This window comes from Neophocaena asiaeorientalis, unplaced genomic scaffold, assembly GCF_003031525.2.
Source record: "Neophocaena asiaeorientalis asiaeorientalis breed wild unplaced genomic scaffold, Neophocaena_asiaeorientalis_V1.1 scaffold183, whole genome shotgun sequence".
NCBI classification, from domain to species: Eukaryota; Metazoa; Chordata; class Mammalia; order Artiodactyla; family Phocoenidae; genus Neophocaena; species Neophocaena asiaeorientalis.
The window spans coordinates 2,121,981-2,144,915 of NW_020175199.1; the positions used below are offsets into that span (position 1 = coordinate 2,121,981).

General features: G+C 36.8%; 1 protein-coding gene across 1 annotated transcript in view; it reads left to right on the forward strand.

The window, feature by feature from the left end:
• The window catches only part of TMEM26 (transmembrane protein 26), a 48,197-nt gene extending 27,127 nt beyond the window's left edge, over nucleotides 1–21,070 (forward strand). The window contains exons 5-6 of the mRNA XM_024765194.1: nucleotides 14,439–14,515; nucleotides 17,381–21,070. Of these exons, the coding sequence (XP_024620962.1) occupies nucleotides 14,439–14,515; nucleotides 17,381–17,805 (502 nt within the window). The 3' untranslated portion in view covers nucleotides 17,806–21,070. The remainder of the gene's footprint in view (nucleotides 1–14,438; nucleotides 14,516–17,380) is intronic.
• The last annotated feature ends 1,865 nt before the right edge of the window (nucleotides 21,071–22,935 follow it).

A 22,935-nucleotide genomic window follows, 5' to 3' on the forward strand; every position in this document is an offset into this window, starting at 1 on the left:
TCTAGTGAGATGCATGGGAAATAGGGTAGGAGAGGGGGTTCAGGAGGAATATGTTTTGAGGGGCTGGTTATAAAAATGTGAGAAACGCCAAACTCAGCTACCTTAATGGCCTGTTTATGAGGCCCATCCACAAGTGACACCAAGAGGCATTTTATAGATCAGTGTTTCCCAACAGATGTTGAATATTAAATAAGTTAATGATTAAAATGTCAATCACCCGGGGGGGAAATACCTTGAAAATTACGAGGGATCATTCATGCACCAACTCTTGACTGATCGTCTAGTGTGGGCCAGGTAGTGTGCTAGTGCTAGTGGAGACCGGGGAGCAAATGGTGAGCAAGTGATGAAATCAAGGACACACAATCCTATCCCAACCCAGGTAATTTCAGTTCAGCAATTTCTTCACCCACCAATACATTAATCTGAGTGTTTTATAAATTGTTTTTTCTCATTTTAAACTTATACAAAATACACTAACTTACTGAGTAAAGTAAGTGTTTTATAAATTGTTTTTTCTCATTTTAAACTTATACCATGTCCTGAGAATAGAACTGAATAAACTCTGCCCAGGTTATTGTTTTTAAGTTTCTTTTCAGGTTTCATGATCTCAGATGAAATCATTTTATTTTTAATATAACTGCATTGTGTCAGTGACCTTCTGTGGTCTCCACTAGACTCCTGCCTGTCTCCATCGTGACCCAAAGGCTCCAAAATCAAGGCCCAGAGAGAACTGAGAGTTTTTAATTCCCTCCTAAGGCCCACCTCCCAAGTTCTGATTTCATCTCAGGCCCCATCTATACTGCAAGAATTAACACTGCAAATTTCCATCTCTTCAAAGGAAATATTAAATCCTTCTCACTGTAGTGTAGCTTTCCTCTTTGGCGTCAGAAAGACAATCATGAAGCATAAATTTAATATACATGTAAAAGATGTTTACATGTAATATAGCAGAGGGGGTTACTTCATTATAACCGACTTAGCATCACTTATTATTAAAACATTTTCTTTTCCTTTTTATTTTATTCCATAATTTGAGCTGATAGGTTTAGGAGAAAACCTGCAATAATGTCTACATCACAGTGATGTCTACATCTTTCTCCTGCATCCCGCTTAATACCTCAAATCCAGTTTTGTTTTAACCTAAATCAACTTCCTTCCGCATGCCCACATGAAGTTGATCTTCCTAATTCTTATGAATTTACATGGACTTGTGAGATATGGCAAACGTTTTGTAACAGCTTCACTTTACACACCATATAATTCATCTATTGTAATTCTACGGTTCAATGATATTTAATAAATGTATAGATTTGTGTAACTATCACCAGAATCCAGATTCCTTGTGTCTGTTTGCGGTCAATTCTCACTGCCAGTCTCTGTAGGAATTCCTTTTCTAGAAATTTGATGCAAATGGGATTGTAAAGTTTGTGGTCTTTGTGTCTGGTCTTTTCACGTAGCATAATGTTTTTTTGGTTCATTTCCACTGTTGCATGTGTGGGTAGTTAGCTCCTTTTTAATTGCTGAATAGTATCCCACGTATATACCACATTTTATTTATCCATTCGGTAGTCAATATACATGTGTATTTCAATTTTCTTGCTATTGAGAATGATATTGCTATGAACACTCAGTTATAAGCCTTTGTATGGATCTGTTTTCAGTTCTCTTGTATAGATACCTAGAAGTAGAATGACTGGGTTTTATGTTAAGAAAACTGACAAACTGTTTTCCAAAGTGGCTATACCTTTTTATATTCCAATCAGCAATGTGTGAGAGTTCCATTTTCTCAACATCCTCACCAACACATTTTTTTTCAGTCTTTTTGATTGTAACCATTCTAGTGGGCTCATAGTAGCATCATATTGTGGTTTTAATTTGCATTTTCCTAATGACTAATGACGTGTAGCATCTTTCCATGTGCTGATTAGCTATTCATATATCTTCTTTGGTGAAGTATCTATTCAAATTTTTGCCCATTTTTCATTGGATTAATTTTTATTGAGTTGTAAGAGTTCTTTATATATTCTGGATACAAGTCTGGTATTAGATACATAATGTAAATATTTTCTCCCAGTATATCATTTTTTAATGTTGTCATTTGAATAACAATTTTTTTGAATTTTGATAAAATTCAAATATGGGATGTATCATTTTTTCTTCTCTGTAGTGCTTTGGGAATCATAGATTCTAAGAAATATTCTCCCCATCAAAAATTAGAAATATTTTCCTGTGTAATGTTTTCACTTAATTTTTGTGTATCATGAGGTAAGGGTCTAAGTTCATGTTTTGTCTTGTTTCATTTTGTGTTTTGGCATTATCCTAGCAGTATTTTTTGTCCCAGCGAGGACCAACTGTCTCAGCACCATTTGTTGAAAAGACTATCCTTTCCCTATTAAATTGCCTTGGTATCTTTGTCAAAAATCAATTGACCACGTATGTAAGGAGTTTTTCTGGACTTTCTATTGTGTTTCAGTGCTCTGTGTGTCTATCTTATGCCAGTACTACGTTATTGAGATTACTGGAATTTTATGGTAAGTTTTGAAACTGGATACTGTAAGCCCTCTAACATTATTCTTTTTTCAAAAACTGTTCTGATTTTTCTAGCTCCTTTGCATTTCCGTGTAAGTTTTATAATTAGCTTGTCAAATTCTACAAAAAAAATCCTGCTGGAGTTTTGATAAGGATTGTATTAAATCTAAGCATCAATTTGTGAAGAAGTGGCATCTTAATAATATTAAGTCTTTCAATTCATGAACATAAACTATCTCATCTTTTATTCAGATGTTCCTTAATTTCTCTCAGCAAAGTTTTGTAATTTTCAATGTATAGGTCTTACACCACTTTTCCTAAATTTATTCCTAAATATTTTTCTTTTTGATAGAATCATTTTCTTAATTTCTTAGTATCATCTTCATGTTTTTTATTACCACTATGTAGAAATACAATTGACTTTTGTGTGACAATCTTGTACCCAGAAACCATGCTAAACTTGCTTACTAGTTTTGTAGACTCCATATGGGATAATGTCATTTGAAAGCAAAGATATTTTTGATTCTTTCTAATCTGTACACCTTTTATTTCTTTTTCTTGTCTTATTGCACCAGCTAGAATTTCTTGTACAATGTTCAACAGAAGTATAAGAGTGGACCTTTCAATCTCAAAGGATAAGCATTCTGTCTTTCACTATTAAGGATGATGTTAGCTATAGGTTTTGCACAGATATTTTTAATAGATGCCCTTGATCAGTTGGAGGAAATCCCCATCTAGGTTACTGAGAGTTCTTTCTTTTCTCTCTCTCTCTTTTTCTATGGACACTGAATGTTGCTAAATGTTTTTCTGTTTTTCTTATGATCATTGTGTGGTGGCTATCTTTTATTCCATTAATATGGTATATTACATTAACTAATTTTCAGATGTTAAATCAACCTTGACTTCCTGGGATAAATATCACTTGGTTATGGTGTATAATCGTTTCTATATGTTGCTGAATTTGGTTTGCTAACGTTTTGTTAATAATTTTTACATCTATACTCATAGAGCATACTGATTTTTAGTAATATTTTCAAATGATATTTTTCCTGGCTTTGGTATCAGGGTAATATCCTTCAATGAATACCTCAGGAAGCATTCCTTCTTTATTTTCTGAAAGACTTTGTATAAGACTGATGTTATTTCTTCTTTAAATATTTTATAGAATTCACTTAGGAAGCTATCTAAGCCTAGGTTTTTCTTTATGGGAAGATATTTTATTATTAATTCAATATCATTATTTCTCATAAGTCTATTCAGTTATTCTATTTCCTCTTGGGTCAGTTTTGATTATATTTTTCTTTCAAGGAATTCTTACATTTTATCTAATTTTATTTTTTATATAAAGCTGTCCATAATATTATTCCTTTATACTTGTGTCAATTTCTATAGGGTCACTTATTATGCCCCTCCCCAACTTTTCATTCTGAGTTTGGTCATTTGTGTCTCCTCTATTTTTTCTTAGACTTCTCAACTTAGTCAGTCTTTTAAAATAACTAATTTTCGGTTTCATTGATTTTCTCTATTATTCTGTTTTATATTTCATTGGTTTGTGTTCTGATGTTTAATTTTTCCTTCCTTCTGCTTGCTTTGGATTTAATTTGCACTTCTTTTTTCTAGTTTCCTAAGATGGAAGCTAATTGATTTGAAACCTTTCTTCTTTTCTAATATGGTATTCAAAGTTATGTTTCCTTCTAAGCACTGCTTTATCTGCATCTCATAAGCTTTGATATGTTATCTTTTTAATACAGTTCAAATTACTTTCCAGTTTCTCCTGTGAGTTCTCCTTTGACCTATGACTTGTTTAGAAGTAAGCTGTTTAATTTCCATATGGGGATTGCCCAAATTTCTCCCTGTTGTCTTCTATTTTAATTCTGTTGTAGTCTGAGAATATACAAAATTATTTTAACCCTTTTAAAATACTGAGACTTATGGCCTAGCATATGGCCTATCCTGGAGAATGTTCCATGTGGGCTTGAAAAGAATGTGTTGTTTGCTTGAGTGTTCTGTAAATGTAAGTTATGTCAAGTTGGCTGATAGGGTTGTTCAAGTTTTCTATATCCTTACTGATTTTCTGTCTAGTTGGTCTATCAATTATTGAGAGTGAGGCATTGAAATCTTCAACTCTTATTATTGAACTGTGTATTTCTTTTTTCAGTATTGTCAGTTTTTGCTTCATGTATTTTGAGGCTCTGTTTTTAGATGTGCACACGTTAATTTTTTAAACTTCTTCCTCATGTAGTAACTGTTTTTCATCATGAAATGCCACTTTTTCTCTAGTAATATTTCTTGTCTGAAAGTCTATTTTGTCTCATATGAATCTAGGCACTCTATTTTATGACGACTATTGACATGGGATATCTTTTTCAAACTCTGTATCTTTACATCTAAACTGTATTCCTTATATACCACATATAGTTGGATCTTGCATTTTTCTCTCAGACAATCTTTGTCTTTTAATTGGAGTGTATATTAATTTCCCAGGGCTGCCATAACAAACTACCACAAACTGAGTGGCTCAATACGACAGAAATTTATACTCTCTTAGTCCTCAAGGCTGAAAGTCCAAATCAATGTGCCAGCAGGGTTGGTTTCTGTTAGAGGCTCTGAGGGAGAATCTGTTCCCTCTTGTGGCTCTCTTGTGGCTTCTGGTGGTTGCTGGAAGTTCTGGTGTCCCTCAGCTTGTAGACACATCACTCCAATCTCTGCTTCTGTCATCACATGGCATTCTCCCCAGTGTGTCTGTCAGTGTCTCCAATTTTTCCCCTTCTTATAGGGACACCGCTCACTGGATTAGGACACAGGTTAATCTACTATGACCTTCTCTTACCTTGACTACTTCTGCAAAGACCCTACTTCCAAATAAGATCACATTCTGAAGTCTACGCAGACATGAATTTTGGGGAACAATTTCCAAGCTTTTGCAATGTGTTTAATCCATTAATATTTAATGTAATTATTGATTTGGTTGAAAATTTTATTTATTTATTTGTCTATCTATCTATCTATCTATTTATTTATTTATGGCTGCATTGGGTCTTTGTTGCTGTGCGCAGGCTTTCCTCTACTTGCGGCGAACGGGAGCTACTCTTTGCTGCGGTGCACAGGCTTCTCATTGCAGTGGCTTCTCTTGTTGTGGAGCATGGGCTCTAGGTGCGCGTGTTTCAGTAGTTGTGTCATGCGGACTCAGTAGTTGTGGCTTGCGGGCTCTAGAGCGCAGGCTCAGTAGTTGTGGAGCACGGGCTTAGTTGCTCCACGGCATGTGGGATCTTCCCGGACCAGGGCCCGAACCCATGTCCCCTGCATTGGCAGGCAGATTCTTAACCACTGCGCCACCAGGTAAGTCCTGATTTAGTTGAATTTGTATCTGCCATTTTGCTATTTGTTTTTCTCAATGTCTCATTTCCTTTTTGCTCTTGTGTTAATTAGTTACTGCTTTAAAAATATTTTTAATGAACAATTTTAATTCCTCTATTGATTTGTGTATTGTTTTATTACAGTGGTTACTGTAGGGAATACAATATGATTTTAGATCTTCACATTCTATTACAAGTTAATAGCTCAATTCCCTTCCCCCTCTTTTTTGCAATTGTATTGTCATATACATTACATCTTTATATGTTGTAAGCCAAACAGTACAGTTTTATAATGATTGTTTTATAGACTTGTGTTTTTTTAAAGAAATTAAGAGAAGAAAAGATATGACTGTATGTTTATATGCTCTCTTATATTTACTTACATATTTGAAGATGCTCTTTATTCCTTCTTGAGGATTTGAGTTACTTTCTGGTGTCATTTTCTTTCAGCCTGAAAGACTTCCTTTACTGTTTCATCTAAGGCAAATGTGCTGGCAACAAATTCTCCTAATCTTTGTGGAGAAATGTGTGTATTTTTCCTTCATGTTTGGAAAAATAGTTTTGTTGTATGAAGAATTCTTGCTCCATAGTTTTTACTTCAGCATTTTATACGTATCATTCTGCTTTCTTCTGGCCTTCATTATTTCTGATGAGATGTTAGCCATTGTTTTGTCATTACCCTGTACAAATGAGTCGTTTTTCTTTTGCTGTTTTCAAGATTTTCTCTTTCTCTTTGACTTTCAGCAGTCTGTGATGTGTCTAGGTGTGGGTCTCTTTGTCTTAAACGTACTACAACTTTGTTGATCTAGGATCTATAAATTAATGTTTTTCCTCAAATTGAGGAATTTTCAGCCATCATTTCTTCACTTTTTCTGACCCATCGTCTTTTCTTCCTTCTGGGACTGCTATTACAAATAGAAATGCTTAGTTGTGTTCCATAGGTCTCTGAGACTCTGTTCATTTTTCTCCTATCTGTTTTACCTACTAGTCTTCAGACTGGAGAGTTTTCACTGATTTATTTTCCAGGTCACTGATTCTTCCACTATCTCAAATCCATATGTAGAGGCAAATTGTAGAGCTCACCTAGTGAATTTTTCATTTCTGTTACCATATTTTCAAATCTAGAATTTCTATTTAATTCTCTTTTTAGTTTATATTTCTTATTTCAGTTACTTATTTGTTGAGTCCCTGTCATATTTTTCTTTAGTTTATGGAACATAGTTTTCTTTCATTCTTTGAAAATATTTAAGATAGTTGCTTTGATGTCTTTATCTGCTAAATCCAATATCTGGACCCCATTAGAGTCAGTTTCTATTGATTAATTGATTGTTGTTGTTTTCTTCTGAGCATGGGTCGTGCATTCCTGTTTCTTTGTATGTCTCATACTGTTTTGCTGAAAACTGAACATTTTGTATTATGTTTTGTAGCAATATATTATCCTCAGGCTTCCCCACATGCCTCAGGAGTCTTTTTGTCATCTTTGTTGTCTCAATAAATTGCCTGAACTTAATCTGAGGACTCTATCTCCCCTTGGATTGCAGTCACTGATGTTTCTGCTGGGACTTGTTTTTTGTTTGTTGTTTTAATTCTTATTTTTGTCTTTAGCATGGCTATTAGGGTCACACCTATGGTCAGCCAATGATTTGAGCAGGGTTTGTGATCAAACACTCTGAGCCCTTTTGAGTTCCACCCTCTGCTGATGGATCTGTGTATGAGCTGGATCGCACATTCAAGTTCAGAAAGTTTTCATATATAACAAGTTTTAAATTTCTACTGGGCCTTCTTGGATCATCCCTGCACATGTCTGGCATACTTGGAGACATTATCTAGCCTTTCTATGGCTCTCTTATTTTTGGAATCTCTCCATTAAATGTTAAGTTAGTCTGCCCCTCACCCCAGCTGGGGCTGCAACCTCTAAGTAGGAAAGCCATGGGCTTCCCCATTCATTTCCAACTAAATGTGTTACTTTTACGGACCACACCTTTAACCATGGATTTCACACTCCACTCCAAACCAAGTCAGCATACTCTGGTCACAAGGGGCCTCTGGTTTTCATTGCTAAACTCTCCCTGGTAAAACCACCACTCCGACTGACCAAGGCAGCCTTAACATTCCCTTTATCGTGATTAAACTTTAAAAAAGTTTATTCCTGAATATAAGCCTCTGCTCTCCCTTTCCTCAGAGCACTGATTTTAGAAAACTTGCAACTGTAATTTCTTTCTATGTCCCTTTGAGATGCAAGTCTTCTCTTAGACTCTTTCCAGCTTTACAGAGTAGGAATATCGAGGATGTGAGAGCCATCCCTTTGAAATGTGATCATCAGGAAAGATAACACCCCCATCTCCTAGTCTCTCTGAGACGACAGGAACCTAACTTATATCAGTGCCGATTAGCAAACATAGATGGCCTAATCACATTGACCAACTTCCCTCTCTAACAACCTCTAGTACTGTTCCACTAGTTCACCCCAGTGTTTAAAAACTCTTCTGATTTTGTTTCAGTGGGGGTGAATTCAGTCTCTCTCCCTTACTGTAGACTTCAATAAAGTCTTCATTGCCTATTTAACTGTCTGGTGCCATTTTTCCTTCACACAGCAAAGCTGGAGGTTTAAGGGAACATCCCATGGGCAAGAATGCCTTAGACACTCACTGTTCTTAACTGAAGTTCTACCAGGTTTTCATGAATAAACGTTACTCAATTTTTTATTTGCCTTTGGTTTATTTCCAGAGATCTGAAGTGGTTGTTTTTGACAATTTGTCCAGTGTTATGTATGTTTGGTGGGGAGAGGGTTTGCTGGCCATTTCATTCTGCTACAGCCACCCTCCAACATTTTAACAAGTCTGAATTTCAGTACAATTGCCAGGAAGAGTTTAGTAGTTATTTACACCTTTGGAGATCACTCTGCAGTCTTTTTTTGAACACAGATCATTTACTGAAAAGAAAAAACACACTTGGTAAAATGTTCCCGTAGCATTACTGCTACTTCACTGTGAATATCTGACCAAACAAAGGAGAGTTTTTCTATGTTTACACTATGTGTTCTTTTAGTTTAGCTTGTTTTGCTTGATGAAGCATTTCTTCCAGGTTAGCTTAATAGCTCGTTTGCTTGCTTTCTTTCCTTTTCTCTCTCTCTCCTTAATTTTTTTGCTCCTCTGAAGAGGTTTATGGGATGCTTTTTAAAAAGCTAGAGCAACTCTATCCACTGATTATCTCTTATTTATAGGAGTATTTACACTTTCAAAAAGAAACAGTTAAGCAAATTAGCAATGCATGAGAATACACCCTCAAACCATGCACAAAAATAAACTCAGACTGGCTTAAAAACTTAAATATAAGACAAGACACCATAAAACTCCTAGAGAACATAGACAAAACATAAATCATACCAATGTTTTCTTAGGTCAGTCTCCCAAGGCAATAGAAATAAAAACAAAAATAAACAAATGGGACCCAATCAAACTTACAAGCTTTTTCACAGCAAAGGAAACCATAAACAAAATGAAAAGACAACCTATGGAATGGGAGAAAATATTTGCAAACGATGTGACTGACAAGGGCTTAATTTCCAAAATATACAAATAGCCGATACAAGTCAACAACAACAAAACAACCCAATCAAAAAGTGGGCAGAAGATCTAAGTAAACATTTCCCCAAAGAAAACATACAGATGGCCAATATGCACATGAAAAGATGCTCAACATGGCTAATTATTAGAGAAATGCAAATCTAAACTACAATGAGGTACCACCTCACACTGGTCAGAATGGCCATCATTAAAAAGTCTACAAGTAACAAATGCTGGAGAGGGTGTGGAGGAAAGGGAACCCTCCTACACTATTGGTGAGAATGTAAGGTGGTGTAGCCACTGTGGAAAACAGTCTGGAGGTTCCTCAGAAAACTAAAAACAGAACTACCATATGATCCAGCAATCCCTCTCCTGGGCATGTATCTGGACAAAACTATAATCAAAAAGATACATGCGCCCCTATGTTCATATCAGCACTATTCACAATAGCCAAGACATGGAAACAACCTGAATATCCAGAGACAGATGAATGGATAAAGAAGATGTGGTACAAATGTACACTGGAATATTACTCAGCCATAAAAAAGAACAAAATCATGCTATTTTCAGCGACATGGATGCAACTAGAGATGATCATGCTAAGGGAAGTAAGTCAGAAAGAGAAACAAATACCATATGATGTCACTTATATGTGGAATCTAAACTAGGACACAAATGAACCTATCTATGAAGCAGAAACAGACTCACAGACATAGAGAACAGACTTACGGTTGCCAAGGTGGGCGGGGCGGGGTGGGAACAGCTCTTAGCTGTTCTAAGAGCTTTATATGTTTAACATATTTAAACAATATATTTAATTAAAATTATAATATAAAATCCAATAGCTATTATTACTGTCATCCTCACATTTGGGATTAGTAGATGCAAACTATTATATACAGAATGGATGAACAACAGGTTCTATTGTATAGCACAGGGAACTACATTCAATGTCCTGGGATAAACCGTAATGGAAAAGAATATAAAAAAGAATGTATATTTATGTATAACTGAGTCATTTTGCTCTACAGCAGAAATTAACACATTTTAAATCAACTATACTTTAATAAAAAAATTAGCAATTTATGACTTTATTTTTACTTTTCACCCAATAGTTGTGGTGCACTGATTTACCAAGTGCGTCTTTTATCCTCCTAGATTTCCAAGCAGAGAAGTGATACATCTATAATTATACTTCAAATGATCTTTTGTCTCTATATGAATAGAGCCCACTGTCTGCTTACACGCTTCTCAGTTGACGTTTATGAAGACAGATTACACATGAGAAAATGGGGCAAGACAAGTTGGGGAGACAATTACACAACAGAGACAATGCTGGAGAAATTGACTCCAAAATTCCTTCACAAATTTGGAGTGTTTGCCATTTAAGCTCAGTGATGTATTTATATTCCAGCGTTTAACCTTCCTGGGTAAATTTTACTGTCTGAATTAATAATACAAATTTGTCTGCTCCAAAGATTTTCTGGCCATCTTTTCCAAAGTTATTTTTGATAACTTTAGTAATAGGTTTCTCAACACCCACATTCTCCCATATTGTGTGTGTTCAGATGATAATACTTGTGAATGCAAAAGACATATATTTGGTATTAGAGGGTTAGAGTTTGACTTACTTAGGGCTAAGGTCAGTTTATTATTTATCCCTGTTTTGTATAATAATAAAATTAAAACACAAAGAGTTTAAGAAATATGTTCACATAATAAAAATAAAAATACTATTACTGCTACTAACAGTAGTAGTGGATAATATTGATTTATCTCTTGCTGTGTTCCAAGCACTGTTCTAAGGGTTTTAGTTGTGATGAGTGACTTAGTCTTTACAACACCACCATGAGGTAGATACTGTCATTACCACGATATTATAAGCTGAAGAATGGCAGGCAAGAGAAGTTGCAAGAGTCTCAAGGTTACGTGGTAAAAAATAATAATACTTAACTTGTGGTAGTATACCATGCTTAGTCTGTATCCAGTGCTGTTCTAAGAGCTTTATATGTTTAACATCTTTAAACAATATATTTAATAAAAATTATCATATAAAATCCAATAGCTATTGTTACTGTCATTCTCACATTGTAGGTGGGTAAACCAGAGCACATAGGTATTAAATTACTTGTTCATATTCGTGTAGCTGGTAAATGATTAGTCTGGGACTGGAAGCCCACATCCTGTCTCTCTGGTGAGGGTTAGAGCTGGTATTTGAACCCTGGCAACCTAGCACCAGAGCTTATGCTTTACCACTTCTTTCTGCTGCCTTGCAGACAAATTGCACGAGTTTTTTCGTAGAATTACTGAAGTCTGAGATGAGAAGAAACTTCAAAAGTGACCATCTATTGAGAAACCTATTTTACATCTGTTACAAAATCCTCTCCAAAATTTTCTCAAGTTTTTGTCCAGACTTTCTTTGAAAACTTTCACTAATAGAGAATATACTAACCCCAGGGGCAACATGTTCTATTTTGAATTAGTATTATTAGAAAGTACTTTCCTCTACCGGGATGAAATTTGGATTCTGACAGGTGCAACTCAAATCCTCTGAACCTGAATTGGCCCTCTGAAGTCGTAAGAAATAAGTTTAATTCCTTCTCCACATGATAACCCTTTAAATGTATGAACTCAAGTTTTAAAGCAGTCTTCTCTAGTTTTTAGTTCCTTGAACTATGCCATGTCTAACATGGCTCTGAGTCCTCTCACCACCCTAGTCTCTCTTTTTTGGACCAAAAATGTTTTCAGTGTTCCTCCTAAAACATGAAGGACAACACATAATATGTCAGATACATCCTGAATATTGTAGAATAGAGCAGGGCTAAAACTGTCCATTTCCTTCATGGAAATACTACCATGGAAAGGTAAAAAAGATGGATGCTGAAATCACTGGCCAAATAGAGATAATAAGTGTACGTACTTTGTCGAGCTGGTATGAGGATTAAGTGTGATCGCAGAGTTAAACACTTAGAAAACTGCCTGGCACATAGTACGAGCTCAGACACGGCAGGCAAGATTATTAAAAAAATTCAGGCACTTACTGAAGGTCTACTATATAGAGACATTGACTTTGCAAAGAGGGAGAAGTTATAGACTGCATTCCCTAGGCATTTTCACTTAAAATTCTAGACTTTAAACTTCTCGGGAAGAGACGTATGATTGCATCTGATTTTGGAAAATCATAAATCATGTCACACTGCGGACTCATCCTTAGATAACAGGAAGGGAAAATCCTTGAGCCTTTTTAATGGCTGCTGCCGTGAAGTGCTACCTCTTCCATCCTATTCTAGGTCATCCAGTTACATCCTGTCAAGATCTTTGGGGATCCTGATTATGTCTTCTGGGGTATTGGTTTCTCATCCAGCCCCCAATGTCATATGTGCATATGAGAAGCCTTCCGTCAATGTCGGCAACCAACTCAGTGATGAAACGTGAAGCAGAACAGAATCAAAGGCAGAGCCTGCAGCGACCCTTGGAGAGCTCCCTTTACAAATCCCTGAGTCATTTACACAGTTAGGTATCCACCTAACTGAACTCACACTCAGAACATTTCTTAATCTTGCTAATAAGAACACTATGGGAGGCTTTTTTCATGAGCCTTGTTTAAATCCAGTGTCTATTATTATGTATGTATCATTATCTGCTTAGTAATCCTAACTCTATTTTTAAAAAAAAGGAGGGGGGGAGAGAGAAAATAATCTTAGCTGAGTGCCGTTGTTCTCAGGTAACCTGTGCTGATTCTCAGGTAACACTGTCTTCTTCAATAAGGGCTCTCAGAAATCTTTCATATAATCAGTTATATAATCTAACTAGGGATTAACAGTAAATGTGCCTTTATAGTTGAAAATATACTTCTGCTTCATTTTGAAAGTTAAGAGTTCATTTTTTTGTCACCAACCTTGTCTTCACCGTTAACTGCCAGGACAGATAACGATGGCTTAGAAATCTCATTTACAAATTCTCTCAGAGTTTTAAGATCTAATTCTTCAGGGCCTCAATACTCGAAGCATTTAAAGATATCCCTTACAATCACCTCATTGAGTTTGGTTTCAATTACTCTTCCCTGATGTTTTTCTATCCCTCTCCATTCTGGAAATCCCTCTTGACAGAGAAGTTGGCAACAAGATCTGTTATTACACCACTAACCTCAAATTGATAATTTCCTCTGGGATTTTGCTGTAAAAAAGTGACTTTGAGACTTCTTTCGGATCCTTTGCGTTTTTGTAACCTCTCTTCTTTCTGACTTTAGTCTTCAAGACCATTTTCCTGGGTCTATGACGTTTGTATTTCTTCCAAGTACAGATCCTCTGATTATTCGTTCAGCAATTCCTTCCACAAATATTTGTTGAGTGACTGTTATTTGCCATGTACCGTTATAGGCACTGGGGAAATCCAATGGTGAATGAAACAATCACATCCTTTAATTTACATCCTAGTGTCCAATGTATATCTTTGATGATTGGATTTATCTCCCTACTTTTTGTTCAACTGAGGATAACTTTCTTTTACATGCTAAGCTCTTAATTGTTGAGCCTCATCTAGGCCTTTTGAGATGTACTTTTAAGCTAGAGTCTTGGGATCTTGGAACAATTTTCACTTTCCCTCCGTGAAATTTCTTGAAATCAGTCCTCTGAATTTCCAGGTTAATGTCTAACTTTTGTCCTAGCATTTCCCTCCCATAATGTGTCCATGATTCTGTAAAACTAAATACAGCAATATAGGACCAAGAGGCTCTGCCATAATTCACACAGATGTTGGCACATGTGGAAGTTGGGTTTTAAGTCCCAGATTTTTTTAAACTTCTTTTTCATTATTCCATTTTAATCATGCATGAATTTTTCATGGATATCTTATATCACCAAGATATTCTGACAACTCTCAAGAGGTTTATTAGGATATAGTCAAATATGAGAACAAAAAGAGATAAGATTTTTCTGCGTGTGTTCGTATTTTTCATCACTAATTTAAAATTTTGTCTGCATTCTAGGAATAGCCCTGCTCTGGTCTATGCCATCCTTGTTATATGGACCTGGAGTATGCTGCAGTTCCCACTTGACCTGGCAGGTAAGTGTCCGATGTTTGCTCAAAGAAACAGAAAATTACAGCTCTTGATTATGAACTGCAGTGAAGCTAAGGAAGCATTTGAGAGGATTATCTTTTTTTTTTTTTTTATCACTTCGATATCTCAGTGTTAGTTCCAGTTCAGTTTAGAAGACAACTAGGTTGAAACTTAGGAGAGCCACGATCCACTCTGGTACATGGTGAGCCTGAAACAATTAAGTCGATAAGAGCACAGCTTTATGTTCATTTCATACAGTAGTTCCATCACTTGCAATTTGTAAAAGCTTCTGCAAATTAGTTAACACATCAGCGCCTCAGTTTTTCATCCATGCAATGGGGATGATGATTATTGCAGTGAGGATTGAGGGTCCTTGTGATGACAAAAATAAGACATAGTTTGTAGCGACTGTGCTTCAGCACACTTACTGGCATATAAATGTTATCTCCTGATTTTTTAAGGGGCCATTTTCATTCCTTTGTCAGACCCTTGTATTAGAACTTCAAAGGGAATAAGAGCAGGTTCAGGGCCACATGGGAAATTAGATTTTTCCTCAGTATTGGCTCTTAGACTCCCATTGGGCTTATTTTAATAAAGACATAAACCCCCAAGACTTTGCAAGAAGTAAACGGTTTTCTGGGCATTTCATACTGATGATCTAGAGCTGCATTATCCAGTACAGTACCCACTAGCCACATGTGGCTGTTTAGATTAACATTAATTAAAATTAAATAAAATTTAAAGTTCAGTCACACTAGCCTGCTCCGTGGCTGCATATGGCTATGATGTCAGACAGCACAGATATAGAACGTTTTTCCTAACACAGATGGTTCTATTGGAATACATTGACCTGGACTTATCCCATAACTTCTAGGAGCCCTGGAATTCTTTTTTTTTTTTTTTTTTTTTTCGGGTCACCCCTGCATCGGCAGGCGGACTCTCAACCACTGCGCCACCAGGGAAGCCCGCCCTGGAATTTTGATTTGGAAATTCTCCTGGATGCCACTTTACTCTAAAGAAATTCTAGGATTGAATAGTTACGTTTTCCTGAAGTCTGACTCCTTTCTTACGGTACCCTACCTGATGGCCTCAGGGTTAGAATTAATCTTTGTACAGAGATATTTAATTTTTTTCTGCATCTTTTTTTGGTCCACTTTGATAGGCACAGAGGTTTTAGAGGCCATTTTAGACCTTAGCATCCACTTTGCAAAACAAAATTGCCAACAGAAGGAAAGAGTGGCTGTGGCTTTTTGGAAATGCCCCAAACCTAATTACTAGTTAATAACTGCAAACAAATGTATGCCAATAACACACACACACACACACACACACACACACACACACACACACGCACACACAGATTTTGTCGTAATGTGCCCCAGAAGGTACTCTATACCATTAATCAGCTGGTGTCCTCTGCGAGAATTTTAGGCACCTTCAGTTTAGATGTCGAATAATACTTTTAGGAGGTCCTCTGGGAGCCATTTCCCAACCCTAACTTCTTAGGAACGGTGACTATTGATCTTACGTTGGGTTTTCTTTTGTCATTCCCTCTGCTGGGCCTCACCCTCCCATATCTTGTGGTTTACCGCCTTGCTTAGAAAATTTTTATTTAAGAAAGAAATTCTGTAAACTTTCAGGGGTGATAATGTTATGCAGCTGTTTGAAAAACAAAGACCAAATGTTACTTCTGACTAAATCACTATTGTATTTCCAACAAACGGTACATTATGTGCACCCATATCAAAGCAGCTTCATAATATTTGCAGGCTCCAGTAGACGAAGGCATTCTTTGTTTGAAAACTCCAAATGGAAGTCTTCATTATTATAAAAGGATTATTTTCTGCCCTTGACCCTGAATTAAATTTACATTTTAGAAATTAAAACAAAAAAGGTTCATTTGTTGATTGGACCTCCTTTTGTTCAACTGGAAAATCAGTAATTATATCCAGTCTTTCTTGTAAACTGTGAAACAAAACCATAAGGAATTAGACAAAATAAAATAACAATGGCATTTATTTGGGCTTTTTTTCCCCACCCCTGTTAGAGAGATATGTTTAACGTGACTTCAGTTTGAATTTGAAGATAAGTGCTTGAATTTTCACAACACAATTTACATAGAGGGCCAAGTGAGTCAACCAGTAAATAGGCAGGTACCAGAGAGGGGATGCAGACAGCTCTGGGACACCGACACTCTGTTTCATCTCCCAAATTTAGCAGCCAGGTAAGTCATGAATTATCCTCAGGGAAAGACAGTGAGAAAGGAGAGGTGCCAGGGGTGTTAGTCTAATGGAACCAAAAACAGTCAGGGAATAGGGGCCCCTCTCCTCAAAGCTGTCATTGTTCTCCAGTTTTCAAAGGAGGAAACTGAGGTCCAGGCAGCCTAAGTAACTTGGCGTGCATCTTGCTGTTAGAAAATGAGGAAACCAGGAGAGGAAGCCAGGCTCCCTGACTTGAGGCTGAGAGCACCCTGCCGTGCTGCCTTCCGACTCTGCAGACTTCAAAGACAGACAGGGCGGCTTCTTCTGCTCTTTATCCTTTCTAGCCTAGTTAATTGCGCTTTCCCCAGTGTGAGTGAGGACTTGAAGACGAGCTGATTTTGTTTTTTTACGTGGATAGAAACCAGAGGCTGGCTTTTTTTCATGTGTGTCATTGGACTTATAACAGACGATCCATTTTGAATATAAAATGCCCAAGGATGTAAAATGGCAGGGTGGTTACACTTGTTTCCCTCCAGAATGAAATTACAGAATCACTCCCCATTGTGAATGAGCGTAACCCCCACGGCTGATGACTTGTCCCCACTTCACTCTGCCTTACTTTTCTGCACGTCAGAGAGCTACGGTAACTGGTCTCTCTTGCGTTTTCAGTACAGCACGTTGTGTGCCCTGTGTCTATGACAACAAGGGGGTTCCCCAGCCGCTTCTTTTGCCAATACAGTGCCGACCTCTGGAACATTGGAATCAGCATCTTCATACAAGACGGTCCCTTCCTTGTTGTGCGACTCATCCTGATGACCTATTTCAAAGTGATCAACCAGATGCTGGTGTTCTTTGCTGCCAAGAATTTCCTGGTGGTGGTGTTACAGCTCTACCGCCTGGTGGTGTTGGCCTTGGATGTCCATGCCTCCTTGCGGAGTCAGCGAGAACGCCTGAAAGGAGAGCACAGACGCCCAGGTGTACCAGCTGAGAGTGGGGTCTCACCTGGGGCCTGGGCAGGTGGTTCGAAGGAGGGCTTGGCTATTCCTTTACAGGCCTTGCCGGTCACCTCTGACGACTCTCCCCTGACCCCATAGTTAGTCACCGAGAGCAGCATGCCGCCAGAAGGCTTGACTTTCCGGTTCCTATAGACGGAATCTTCTCTCTCTCTCTTTCTCTCTTTTTTTTAACCTTGGCATATAATAATTTTCAAAAGAACAACATAAAAAGTGATCTTAAACCAGAGCTGAGGAACTTCTTTTTCAACGGAATGAAAAGAATTTTGATTAGTGGCTGTCGCTACCACGTCTGTGTGATGGCATCAGATGCTACAGTTGTTCAACGCTAAGTGATTTGTTTGTCTTGAACTGTTTGAAAAACTGTGGACAGGGTTACAGTGACACATGCCCTCAAGACATTTAATGCAGACAAACTGTCCTGGCTGTTACCTGAGAATAGAGAAGCTTTGAACTTTGGCTCTATTGTCAGCCTATCTCATCTGATCTTTCCTGCAATGTCCCTCTGACATCAAAAAATGTACATTCAGTGAATGCAGAATAAATGAAGGGAAAAGTGCCTTTAAAATTACCTCACTGTGGGCTGGAAGCACTGAAAATCTCTGCCCAGCTGCCATAGCATCAAGAGCCCTATTCATCGCTGCACAGACCTTCCCAGGAAAAATCATTTTTCTGGGCTGCTGTAGTCTTCTGTCATGGCGCATATGCTCTTACGGAAATGTTACTGCTTTGGCTTGGGTGCCGCAAAATTCACAGCAAGCCATCCTGGTTACGGATCTATTGGTTGGGAGGCAGGAAATACTTGTAATGCTAGCAAAGTCACAATTTCCATTCTAAACATGATTTGCAGTATTCGTTAGCATTTCCCTTAACTCCACTTTACCATTTTCTATATTGCCAAGTCGAACTGCGTGGGTTGATGCAAGAACGCACTGCAGCAGTGACTAAAGGTGTTTCAGGCCCTTTAAGTGTTACCATAGTCGCTGGTGTCTGCCGGCTGTCAAGGTAGCTCCTCTGAACTGCCACATCTGGAGCCGGCCTTTGGTCTCAGGGAAGATGCTGGTGATGGAGACTTGCATTAGCCCTGCTCATGGCCAACAGCCCTGGATTAGCGAAGGGGATCAGAAAATGCCCCAGCATCGTGGAAATCGGGAAATGCGCTTTTCTTCCCTGCATTACGACTGCATTTCCCCAGTACTGAAATAGCCATACGTTCTCTTTAATATGCCTCTGTACTTTCCAGATGGAGGCGATTCAGAACCTTTTAAAATGATTTTTTGCTTTTAAAGATACAGTGTGAAAATCTACCTGCTATAAAGTATAATTACTTTATAGTAGTAATTATGTAAAGCAAACAGCTCCAAAACTGTTCCTTTAGGGTTCAAAGCATAATTCCTCCTTGCTATTATGCTCAGGAATTGAAAGGGACATTAAAGATAAGGCAGGGTGTGACCTTAAATTGGGTGTGACCTACCGACAACCAATTGGGACAATTTCAACTATAAATCTATGTGAGAGGATATCTGTTCAAACCATTTAATAAAGAGTTGCATAGGCAAACTCTGTTCTTATACAGAAAAATTAATCCTTTCCACGTAATAGCTTCTCCAGTCCCTGATAATGTTTCTATTTCTTTCTTTTTCTTCCTTGTGTTTCTAATTTTAACAATATGATGATTGTAAAATTACACATGAAGCTAATGGAATACACTTATAATTTTTCATAATAACTTTATGAAAGTTAAGATCAGGAAATTATATTTATATAAAGAACTTGACGACTTTTAAGGGCATGCTATTTAGAACGCTTAGCAATTGAAAGCCAAATAATAACTGCTATTTATAAAGACACCTCAGCAGAATCTGTTTGTATGTTGACTGTCTTATGTTGAATGTTTTCCTCCACAACATGTATGTGCTGCTTATTATTGCAGATTTGCCCCTGGGCATACTATTCACGTTCCAATTTTTTTCTTCCAGCCAAACAAATATCGGGCCTCTAAAAATAAAGTATAAAGTAGTATGGCTGTTACAAGGATATTTCTTAAATGCTTTCAAATCCGAGACTGGGCTTGGCTCTGTGAATGAGTTTCTAGTATTGAAGCATTCTGTAATTATAAAGCGCCCTGGACAGCAGTTACTTCCCAGAGGCTGACATTCTGGGGCTGGCTTCTATTGTACCTGTAATAACGTAACGGACTTAGATCATCTGTATAATGCGATGCAGGCCATACCTCTCTTCCAGCCTCCACAGACGGAGAACACGCATATCCCCAACCACTGAAGAAAGTGGCTTGTTTGTGGTTGCTGGTGCTATTGTTCTTATTATTGTTACTGCTGTTATTTAATTGCTTGATTAAAGCTCAGTCAAATGTGCTTCCTAAAAACCTATCATTCCATTTGTGAGAAAACACAGTGCGCACGTTTTAGCGATGCTGTGTAGAAACACACCTCATAACCATCTTGTGGGCTTTCTTCACTTACTAGGGGAGTCTCCGAGGACATGACTTGACACTGCAAGATTAGTGATCTGTCTCTCTCTTTGACTATTCTGTTAATTTTTATTTAAACTGGAACAGATAACATAAGAAAATGGAAATTTTTATTGGCCAATAACATCCTTTCTGATCTTCCAAAATGAAGATTGTTACACAAATTCATCAGTCGGCTTTGTTGTAGTTCCACTAACATGTAGTAGCACTTCAGGCCTTTTAAGACCAAAAAGATGTGGCCAGTTAACTATCAGCATTCACTATCGTAATATTAATTGTTAACTTGTTATTTCATAGACTTTTCAAAGCCCTGGGAAGGCATGCATTTCAGTGCACGTTTTAGGATTTCCATACGGGTTTCAGAGATCCACACTGACTCTTATTATCTTTGGCATTTGATCTCAATGTCTCAATCACCTCTCCTGTTAAAAGAGAAAGGATTGCATAGGGCCACTGTCCACCTTCACTCTACTCCAGTGCCAGGAATGTGACATACATGCTGACATACATCTAGAGCCTCAGAGATGTAAATGAAAAATCAAACCGTCTAGAATTATAAGAACAGAAGAGACTGTTACTTTTTTTCCCCTAATTTCAGACTTTGCTTTTTACTTAATGGACATTCTGATCCACTCTCAGAAACATCTGATTTGGGGTTAAACTAGGCAGCTGGACGATGTTTATGGCTTTGAGGCTTAAATAACTTTCTATATGATGGGAGAAACTCTAAACAACGTTTGAATAATCAGCTCCTACAGTCTTATATTTCATGGGTGTCCATCCTCTGAATCTTTCTTACAGAAGTATTTTATAAGAAAATTTTCTGTGAATTATTTATATTTATACTATTTTGGTATGAATGACATTTGTATTATATTATATACATTAAATAGTTTGTGTACAACTTTATCTTAATGTCTGTTTTTTGCCTGCATTTCCTGTCTTTGTTCTCTACTGTAATTCAGTTTATTTATTTTTTAAGCTCTGGTTTAAAAAGAAAACTGATCTACTTAGAATATGACTAAAGTGGCATTTCAAACTAATGTGGAAAGACTGACCAATTTTATAAATGATGTTGGGATATTTGGCGAACCATCTGGAAAAAATGAAGTTAGATTTTTATCTCATGCAATACATAGAGATAAATTCCAGATGGATCGAAGATCTAAGTGTAAAAGTGAAAACTATAAAATATTAGAAGAAAATATGGAATGTCTCGTTAGCATCTAGGGAGTGGGAAATACCTTCCAAAGCAAGACATAAACCCCAGAAGCTATGAAAGAAAAGAATGACAGATTTTCTTATGTAAAGATTTAAAATTTCTAAATGGCAAATGGTATCAGGAATACATCACTATTATCTACTTTTTGGAGAAAGGTGTCAGTGCGCTCGGACAAGAGAAATGAGAGGTAAAGATATTAGGAAGGAGGAGCGAAATTCATCGCTTACTTCTAGAAGACTGAGTCTTGAATATGCAGGAAAAGCATAGGAAAACCTAAGAAACTGTTACAAATAATCTGAAATCACACAATAATCAATAGCTTTTCTATACACAAACCAACATCACATAGAATATGTATCTGAATAAGACATTTCCATTATAATACGAACTAGCATCATAAACTACATAGGAATAAACTGAGTAAGAAATGTGCAAGATTCGTGTGAAGAAAACTTTAAAATGACTTTGAGGACCATCAACGAATAATTTAACAAATAGAAAGATATATTCTATTGGGAAGTGGTAAGAAGCCTTGATATTTTAAAAGGTATCAATTGCTCCTAAAGTGATCTATAAATTTAATACCATCTCCATAATGAATCAATAAGATTTTAATTTTTAATGACTACACAAGCTGATTCTAAAGGTATTATGATTAAATAAGCTTGAAAGAATAGCCAGAAAATACTAAAAGGAAGAAAAAAATTAGAGAGGGTGCTTTCAGCATATTTAAACATATTAAAGAGCTACAGTAAGCAGGAGGATCTGATTCTGTCAAGAAGAAAAATGGAACAGAATAAGGTCAAGAAATAAATTGAAATACGTAAGGATTTTGATACATGGTAAATCATGGGGCTGGGGTTGACAGACTATTATAAGTGGTTTCAGGTCTGAAAAATATCAAACTGGATCCCTACTTCAATCCTCATAGCCAAAACATTTCCAGATGGATCAAAGAATCAAACATTAAAAATAAAAAACACAGAGAACTTTGCTTTTACAATTGCAATGGTGAGAACGTTTTCAAAGCAAGATATAAAACTAGGAACCGTAGATGATTCATATATTTCAACTTGTAAAACTAAAAATTTTACATCTTAAAAATACCATAGGTCAATTCAAAAGTTGAACAACAAACACGGTAAATATTTTTGCAACAAATGTAACAAAGCATTAGTTTTCAGAGCAAACAGTACTTACAAATAAGAAGAAAAAAAATACCCACTGGAAAAAGGAGCAAAAGAGGTTACATATATGATTTACTGCAAAAGATACAGTTAAGAAAATGGAAATCAGACCACAATGAAATACCATTTTTCAAATCCAGACTAAACCACAAGATAGCATTTTTCAATTAGCAGGTTGGCAAAGATTCAAAAAATTTTTAGAATGCTGTATTAGTGGGGATCAAGGGAAGTGGGCATACTTATTCATTGGTGGTGAGGATGTAAATTGGAACAATCCTTTGGAAGACAGTTTGGCAATATCAGTCAGAATT